This window comes from Engraulis encrasicolus, chromosome 6 (genome assembly GCF_034702125.1).
Source record: "Engraulis encrasicolus isolate BLACKSEA-1 chromosome 6, IST_EnEncr_1.0, whole genome shotgun sequence".
NCBI lineage: Eukaryota > Metazoa > Chordata > Actinopteri > Clupeiformes > Engraulidae > Engraulis > Engraulis encrasicolus.
In genome coordinates, this window is record NC_085862.1 from 20,889,581 (window position 1) to 20,899,580 (window position 10,000).

A 10,000-nucleotide genomic window follows, 5' to 3' on the forward strand; every position below is an offset into this window, starting at 1 on the left:
GACCGCAGGGATGCTGGATCGGGCATAATTTATGACCCGAGGCCCCGTCCCATCCCCAAAAGAGGGGCTCGAGAATATAATTACACGCAGGCAGGCAGGCAGGCAGGCTCGAGTCGCCCGAACCTGATGCCAGCGGCTCCTGCACTCAATCTTTTTTTCATTTCCATAAATTACCCAAGGACTTGGAGAGGGTATTTGGCCAAAATAAAGCGGGAGACAAATCAAAGCAGCGAAATTACGGCATCTTACAAATGTCTGCTATCAATGTTTTCAGTGTCATTTTGCTTCTATCACCCTCTTGCCCTCGGCTTGGTGGGGGGTATCGCAGTTTGACGGGAGGTGATAAGCTCTTTGTTGGCCTCGGTTGAGGTGACAATTTCTCTTTTTGCGTTTTCGTGATGGGACGCACGCTCCCCTCTTTTGTGGGAACGGCTTCTTGTCTGCCATGAGGGATAACTGAGAGCATCTGCATCGTGTGGATCTGCTGCTAGCTAGCTAGACAGACCCCATTGAGAGATAAACAGAAACAGCCAAACCCCTGACACGCACTAGAAACAGCTAGTCCCCCATGTTACCACATGTTCCCCCGCACTAGAGGCTCATTACTCAAGAATTACTTTGTGAGGGTGTAGAATCCTGGCAGAATTCTATCTATTGAGTGCATTAATGCCTGAGCTGGCCCAGACCCAGGGCATCTCTAAGGGATGTTGTGTTGGTGTGTGTACTCAACTTAACCCTGTGCACGGATTAAAAAACTAACCCTATTTGGCACTTATTGCACTCATTGTTCGTAGCCCCTTAATGCGCGCAGTACCTCCAGTGGCACGCTGTAATAGACATTGAAAGGTAACTACTATAGTACAACATTACTATGACAGTGCACGGGGCCTTTAGTAATACATTACGACTTGGTCATTGCCATTCTGGTAACAGCTAATTTATAAAGGCGTGTCTTAAGGGTTTAATATATCCTGTGCCCTTCGTATCTGCAAGTGATGCTCTGAATATGTCCTTGATTGTAAGTCGCTTTGGTCGGGCCTGGCTAATGCTGTGAGCGACCCTACCATTGATGATTGACTTCATCTCAGAGGCAACAATACTCTCATCACCAAACCAATTCTCCTGCTTCTACATAACTACATGTTTGATAAGATCATTTTTACTAATGAACTCCCTGACTTGTTGATTAAATCACAACACCAATTGACCAATTGGGGCACGTTGAACCAATCAGTTGGTGTGGCCTTTGTTTGCAGATGGACTTACCGGTAGGCACATTCACTCATTGCTGAATAGACACAATAACATCATATCAATAGCATTCTTTTCAACACAATTTTTTCAGTCTGTATTGTCCGCTCGAATTAAATAAGGCCCTGACCCTTGCCTACAAAGCTAGGTTCTGCTCCAGCTTACTTGAAGACTATGCCAAAGCCATATGTTCCTTCCAGGGTGTTGCGTTCCTCCAGTACCAACCGTTTAGCCTTACCCCCTACTCACACAAGGCGCTTCTCACACAAGGCGATGCTGAGACCAAACGGTTTTCTGTCATTGTCCCTCAATGGTGGAATAAGCGTCCTGTTGCTACAAGAGCAGGGTCATCCCTCTCAACCTTCAAGAAGCTTGTGAAGACTCATCACTTCCGAAAGAGCTTCCCTGCATAACATAACTAACTCTACTCACCTCTAATCATGGGTACTAACCTGCACTACACTTCACAGGTCCTCCACTATTTTTTCTGCTCTCTATCTGTTGTATATTACTTGTTTACTGTTGTGCTCTGCACTGACCCCACACTCTGTACTTGCTTGAATGCCTTCCTTGTAAGTCGCTTTGGTCAAAAGCGTCTGCTAAATGCAATGTAATGTAATGCAATGCAATGTAAGTTTGCGCTCTGCGCAAAGGGGTTAATGGATGGCTGGCTGAAAGACACATGCTGTGCTCTGTTGCTTCTGTCATCCCATAGGCCATGCCTGGCCCCTTCTCAATACTACAGAGAAATAACATATGCACACCCCTTCTATTTTACTGAGGTGTGTTGAAAACATACAGGTCTGGATTAGGCGAATAAGGTGGCAAGTGATGTCCGCCATTAACGAGAGGTGCTGAATGATGGTGAACAGGAGAAGCAAGATGAGAGAGAAAGTCTTTGAAAGAGAGAAAGTTCTGCTTTCCTTCATCGCTGGCCACGCCCGCTGTGCTACACACACCTTACACAGGGTGACAGTGGATGAAATGGGGAGGTCATGCGGGGTGCTGATGGTGGTGAGTCCATATGAAGAACGCATGTGGTTGTGGTGGTGGCAGAGTTCATATGAAGAATGCACGGGGTCAGAGGTCAACCAAATGGCTGCCGTTGCTTTGGGCAACCCCGCAGATGAAAGCTGTGATGCAGGAAGCCTTGATGACTCCGTGAGGAAAAGTCCAAGTGACAGTTCTTCTCCGGTGACCTCGCAGGCGCTCGTGGTCGCCCCCGCGGTCGTCCCGTTTGTTTTTGAAGTGCCTTCCTGGATGAAATGGACCCTTTGTTTTGGTTAGGGCCCCGAGCGCTCCTGACTTCAATAGGGGCCGGGAGACCAAACAGGGGCATGTTGAGAAGCCTTCCCCCCTCAACCCCCCTAAAGGTACACACACACACTGCTGGTCCTGTTTCACAGAGTTGACAGTGGCACTACACAACGTCATTAATTCTTTTACAGTAGCCTCGGTACGATACTGAAGGACAAAGGCGTTGCTCTCACATGTTCCGTGGCTGCGTTCTTTAAATCAACTTCATGACGCCCCCAGAGGGTGAGCACCTTAGCAGCCTCCGCAGCGACGTGATCCAGCATCAGGGTTTAATCAGAAACAGGATCTCATGTGCTTGCGTACCCCCTCCTCTTTACCCTGTGGCGCTGCGCTGGTATGGTCATTTGCCAACCAGAGCCCTCCCCCGTGACCAACCCTATTTCCATAATGTCTCTCTGCTGACCTCCATCTGAAGGGGATCAGTAAGAATCAAATGAGCCGGCTGAAGAATGCCATGTCCACGTTAGCGTAGCGTATAGCATGTCCAAATTGACTTGGTTGTAAAGCATAGTAGTACCTTGTGAGAACAGTGAGGGTTGCGCCGCTCTAGGTGGTCGAGTTCAACGTTAAGGTTTACAGCGAGCAGCAGAAGCCAAAATTTATGCTCTCTTGCATTCTCTCCTTGCATTACTTCCTCTCAAGGGTGTGTGGGAACCCGCCCTGCCTCGCCATGACAAAACAGTGGGAAGAAACATCAATCATTTACAGTTCTACTTCTCTTCTACTTCTTTCTCTTTCATTTTCTCTCTCTCTCACTCGCTCTCTCTCTCTCTCTCTCTCCTCCTCCTCTTCCTTCCCTCCCTGTATGTATATATTCCTGTCTATTTCCTCTCCCATGTCATTGCTATATATCTCCATTTCTTCCTCTCCTTCGCTCTGTCACTCCCTATATTCTCTCTCTCTTTCTCTCTCTCTCTGTCTCTCTCTTTTGCTCTCTTTCTCTCCCCCAATTTCTCTCTCTGGGCCCATCACTGCCAGTGATCCCTCCCAAGTGCCATGGGGTGGCTTGTGTTTGTGAAAACAATCTGCATGCGGTCGAGTACCACTGGGACGGAAACAGAGCAGGACAAGCAGGAAGCGGACACTCCCACACCCCCCACACTTTGACGCCCTTGCTCCATAATTTCGACCCCCCCCCAACCCACAATCTCCTCCCACTTCACCAATGAGTCCACATGAAGAGGTCCCCGTGCCCCTCAAGCCCCAAAAACCGAGGCTTTCCCCAGACCTCGTCTCTCCACAGGCTCGCTCTCTCACATTTACAAGGTTTTGGGCTTATGTTAAAAGCATAATATTTGTTCAGACAATTTAATACCATCGCCGGCCGCCACCGAGTTTATTTTTAGTTGTTTACACAGCGCCGAAAGCCATTCGTCTTGTGGTCGTTGCTACGGGCCATGAGTCATATGGCCTACCCCCCGTTTTCTCTCTGTACTTATCTCTCCTTGTTACGGTGGTGTCTGAAATCATCCATATCAGCGCAAACACACCAAAGGCAAAGGCACCCTGCAATTTCGCTCACTGCTTTTTTTGGCCATTGTAGGTCAATGTGACGTTCTGTAGTGCTGAGTTGGTCACATTGCCGCGTCGCCGTTCATGAATCTCAGTCCGGTTTCATTGTGGTTTGCGCGCGGTTATGACCCTCGCATTGTTCCAGGACATCCCGGGGTGGCCGTAAAAGGGAATGTGAGAACACAGTGGAAGAGAAAAAAAAAAACCTTGATGAGCTCACGCTCTGTCTTTCCACACTCTCTATTCCGTCTCTCTCTCTCTCTCTCTCTCCCTCTCTCTGTCTCTCTCTCTCTCTCTCTCTCTCTCTCTCTGTCTGTCTGTCTTTCCCCTAACCGACTCTTTGGTCTGAGCTCTCATGATGCCATAAGTGATACTGTACTGCAATAAAATAAAACGAGGAAAGCACCCAGAGCATGACATCATATCTTGACTCACCATACAGTTGTTATCCCTTTAGGATCAATGAGGTATATTAAGCTACATACAGTACCTTCCTACACTCTATTCTATGCTACTCTACTACTACTACTACCACTATACTACTACTCCTCTAGCCCATCTCTACTCTACTCTGATCTACTCGACCTGCCTACAAATATCTGCTCTCTACTCTACTCTACACCGCATTTCACATTATTACGCAAATGACATTTTTTTCCCTTTTCCCAAATAGTCAATAGAAATGACAGTCGTCATAATTTTCAAGTCATCAGCTATTAGAGTACAATTCAAAAGTTTTTGAATGAATCTTCCAATGATAACAGTATTTTTTTAAATGATAAAAAACTTAAAATGCCCAAAATGCTCTCTTCCAAATTATTACGCAAAACAGTTTTATAGTGTTGTAATACAAATTTCTTTCTTTTTTTCCCATTTACATCAAAACAGTTGGCATTTGGTACCTTCTAAATTACATTTCGATATTCAAAACTTGGTCATAAGCTGTAACTGGAATGCTGCGTTTAACATTGAAGTCAATGGCAGGGCATTGCATGGAAATTATGGAAGCCCAGATATCCTTGATGCTTTGCTCTCAGCTGTTTTTGTTTGTTTGGTCTGGTGACCCACACTTCACTCTTCAATATACCTGTAGATTTCCATGCCACGTGTAGGTGCTTTGGAGGTGATGACATTCAAACTCACCAGACATAGCATCCCATTCATTTTCAATGGCGTTTTATGTCTGGTGCGTTAGAATGTCATCACCTCCAAAGCACCTAAACGTGGCATGGAAATCTACGGGTATATTGAAGAGTGAAGTGTGGGTCACCAGACCAAACAAACAAAAACAGCTGAGAGCAAAGCATCAAGGATATCTGGGCTTCCATAACTCCCATGCAATGCCCTGCCATTGACTTCAATGTTAATCGCAGCATTCCAGTTACTAAGACAAAGAGCTTATCACCAAGTATTGAACACTGAAATGTAATTTAGAAGGTACCAAATTCCAACTGTTTTGATGTAAAAGGGAAAAAAAGAAAGAAATTTGGATTACAACACTACAAAACTATTTTGCGTAATAATGTGGAACAGAGCATTTAAAGTTTTTTTATTATTTTAAAAAATACCGTTATCATTGGAAGGTTCATTCAAAAACTTTTAAATTGTACTCTAATGGCTGATGACTTGAAAATTATGACGACTGTCATTTGTATTGATTATTTGGGGAAACAGCGAAAAATGTCATTTGCATAATAAAGTGGAATGCGGTGTATAGAAGTATCTCCCCTCCAAAGGTGTAGGTTTGGCTCGAAAAGTGGTGGGGATATTTCGATCGCAAATGGTCCGGATATGGTGTTTTGCATTATATTTGTGAAAGAATGGTAGGGACAAGCTAGGTTTATCTGGAAAGTGGTATGGACATGACCCCACCGCCCCCCCCTAAAATTACGCCCATGCTCCCCTCTCCTCTACTCTACTCTCCTTAACCCCCATATAAATGTCTCTACTCTTCTCCTACCCACCTACCCCCTACAGACCCCTTCCCGCCAGAGGCTCCGCAGAACCTGAGACGAGGCAACGTGACCGTGCGGCCGGACGGTCTGGTCAGCGTGACCCTGCTGTGGGACACCCCGGCAGAGGGCGACCTCCCCATCCACCACTACCGGGTCAGCTGGAGCGCCCGAGGGGTCGCGCGCCCCGCACAGAGCCGCCGCGAGAACGCCAGGGTCACAGACGGGGTAAGGGAACACCTGAAGGGGCGGGTATTGGTATGTTGGTGAACTGGTATGTTGTCCCGGACCCAGGGAGAGGGAATGGGAAGATACGTTGTATGCATTACCCAGAGCTGTCTTGAGAACGACTGGGTCACCGATGGGGTAAGAGGGCACCAGAGAGAGACCAGCAGGAGCCTGTCTGCATCAGCTCGCATACATAATAGGGGGCAGCCGTGGCCTAGTGGTTAGAGAGTTGGTCTTTCAATCTAGGGGTTGCAGGTTCGAATCCCCCTTGACCTCTCCCTACATCTCCATCCATGGCTGAAGTGCCCTTGAACATGGCACCTAACCCCACATTGCTCCAGGGACTGTAACTAATACCCTGAAAAATAATAACTGTAAGTCGCTTTGAATAAATGAAAGCGTCAGCTAAGTGCAATGTAATGTAATGTAGCATAATGCATATACAGTCCCAGGAAAAAGTTTGTACACCCTTTGAAATTTCTTACATTTCTGTCAAAATTGATCATAAAACATGGTCTGATCTTCCCGGAAATCTGAAGAAGGAACAATCAGAGTCTGCTTTAATTAATTCCACCCATACATTTACATATTATCATATTTTTATTGGTCATAAGGCCATAACATTCACAGGAGAGCAGGGCATAAGTAAGTACACCCTTGCATTAAGTAGGTTTTAACCCTCAGTTAGTTGCAATATCATCAACCAGACTTGTCCTTTAGTTGCAGATCAGACTAACAAAACAATCTGTTTGTATCTTGTCGCCCTCTTCTTTGGAGAACTGCCTCTCGTCAGCAAGGTTTGTGGGATGTCTGGAGTGCATAGCTTTCTTGACTTCATGCCATATGATCTCAATTGTTTTTTGTCAGGGCTTTGACTGGGCTATTTCAGAATGTGTATTTCATTATTATGAAGCCATTCTAAAGTCGATTTGCTTCAAAAGTATGGGTTGTCACATTTCAGGACCCATACTCTTGTGTGCTTCAACTGTGTGACAGACTTCCTCACGTTTTTTCTGTAAAATATCACAATAAACTTGAGTTCATTGTTCCACTGATAATAGCAAACTGTCAAGGGCCTGAGGCAGCAAGGTAGCCGCATATAATGATGCTCCCGCCACCATACTCAGAAGAGGAGATGTAACCAATAATAGCTAAAAATGGGATTCATTCTGCCAATCTAAAATTAATGGGGTTTCTGTCCTAAAAAAATATTGCTGCACCTTTGAGGTTTGCGAAAATGTATTATTATTCTGTAGACCAACGTTGAAACCAAAGTTGAATTGTTCAGGGGAACACACAATGTCATGTTTGGAGGAGAACTGGAGAACCACACCTTCACCAAAACATCATCTCCACCTTCGAGTATGGTGGCGGGAGCATCATTATATGCTGCTACCTTGCTGCCTCAGGCCCTTTTCAGTTTGCTATTATCAGTGGAACCATGAACTCAGAAGTTTATTGAGATATTTTACAGAAAAAAAGTGAGGTAGACTGTCACACAGTTGAAACACACAAGAGGATGGGTGCTGAAATGTGACAACAAGTCAACAACCCATACTTTTGAAGCAAATTGACTTTAGAATGGCTTCATAATAATGAAACACACATTCTGGAATAGCCCAGTCAAAGCCCTGACAAAAAAACATTGAGATTATATGGCATGAAGTCAAGAAAGCTATGCACTCCAGACATCCCACAAACCTTGCTGACGAGAGCAGTTTTCTAAAGAAGAGGGAGACCAGATACATCCAGATTGTTTTGTTAATCTGATCTGCAACTACAGGAAACATCTGGTTGAGGTTATTACGACTAACTTAGGGTTAAAACCTATTGAATGCAAGGGTGTACTTACTTTTGCCTTGCTGTCCTGTGAATATTTACACCTTATGGCCAATGAAAATATGAAAACTTGTAAATGTTTGGGTTGAATTAGTTAAAGCAGACTCTGGTTGTTCCTTCTTGTGATTTCCTACAAGATCAGACCATGTTTTATGACCGATTTTGACAGAAAGGTAAGAAATTTAAAAGGGTGTACAAACTTTTTCCTGGGACTGTACTTACACAGTACACACACACATACATGTACGGTTGTTACACACACACACACAGATCACCTGAGCCGGGCAGCATGACAGGGACAAATGAGTATGTTGTCCTGGGCCCAGGGACAATAGGGTCTTCCAGATGACTTTGTCCCTGGCCCAGCAAAACCTGTCATCAACAGTGCACCCGAGACCCTGTCTGAATAAGGTTGCACACAGAGTACATGCACAAGCACACACATTTGCCCATGTATAACCACAGGGTCAATGCTAGGGTACGAGATGACCTGAGAGAGACCAGCAGTAGCCCTTCTTAATCAGGTTGCAGTTTGCACTCATTCCACACACACACACACACACACACACACACACACACACACACACACACACACACACACACACACACACACACACACGCACACGCACACGCACACACACGCACACACACACTCACACACGCATTTGAATGAATACCGACAGGGTCACTGCTGGGGTATGACATCACCTGAGAGATCCCATAGGAGCCTGTCTGGATCAGGTCGCACACATAATGCACACACACACACACACACACACACACACACACACACACACACACACACACACACACACACACACACACACACACACACACACACACACACACACACACACACACACACACACACGCACACCCTGAGGGAAACTGAAGGGGTGAGAGTACCCGAGAGTGATGTTTTACATCATGGTACAGACATATAGGCTACATACAAGTTCATACATGCAATGCAGACCCATGAGGTTACTGACACGGGCAGGAGGCTGCCTGGATCATGTCACATACTACTGTTATGTACATACATAATGCATGACATACTTATGACATGCGTACGTACACACATATGGACATGCATAGCAGCAGGGTGAAAATCAGTAGCCTGCCTGGATCGTGGCATACACACATACACATGCAGGTACCATACACACACACGCCCGCACACTTGCCCTCCTGAGAGGTTTTGCACACCATACACATATTGCATTGCATACATACGAGACACAGAAACACTGTATGTAGTTATACACTACGGGCATGCTTAGGTCATCTGAGACAAGAAGACACTGTTCCATACTGATGAGGACTGAGGTGTATGCATCAGTGCAGAAGTTTTTAAAAAAATTCAATGGTACTTTTTATATAAACACAAGGTTGATATAATATAATATAATATAATATAATATAATATAATATAATATAATATAATATAATATAATATAATATAATATAATATAATATAATATAATATGTAGTAATATAATATTGTTGGAGGACCAGAAGAGGCTTAAATTATATGGACAATTCTCCCTGCTACAATATAGACAGTAAATATAAGGAGTAAGAGGACATTTAAATTCCTATTCGCTGTATGATACATGAATAAGTTCCTACAAAATGAGGTGGTAGCACCCTTATTAAAATCTCCCTTTGAAAAATATTAGAATTAAAAGGACATTGCCTGAAATATTTGCAATATTTGAATATTTGAAATGAGGATGAATAAAAAAGACGTTCTGCTATCTGTCCAGATGGACTTTGTGCAAGGACAAGTACTCTGTAGTCGTTCGTCTGTAGACGAAGGGCCTGAAGGGCTTTGTGACCTCTGCCTGGGCTTTGTTTTTGGTCAATGTGAGAGTCCCAGCCTGTCTGGTCAGCGTTTT

At 44.8% G+C, this 10,000-nt stretch overlaps 1 protein-coding gene across 1 annotated transcript in view; it reads left to right on the plus strand.

Annotated features, from left to right (window-relative positions):
* anos1b (anosmin 1b) overlaps positions 1–10,000 on the plus strand; it is a 76,412-nt gene that overhangs the window by 46,734 nt on the left and 19,678 nt on the right. Inside the window, exon 7 of the mRNA XM_063200874.1 lies at positions 6,058–6,260. Within this exon, the coding sequence (XP_063056944.1) occupies positions 6,058–6,260 (203 nt within the window). The remainder of the gene's footprint in view (positions 1–6,057; positions 6,261–10,000) is intronic.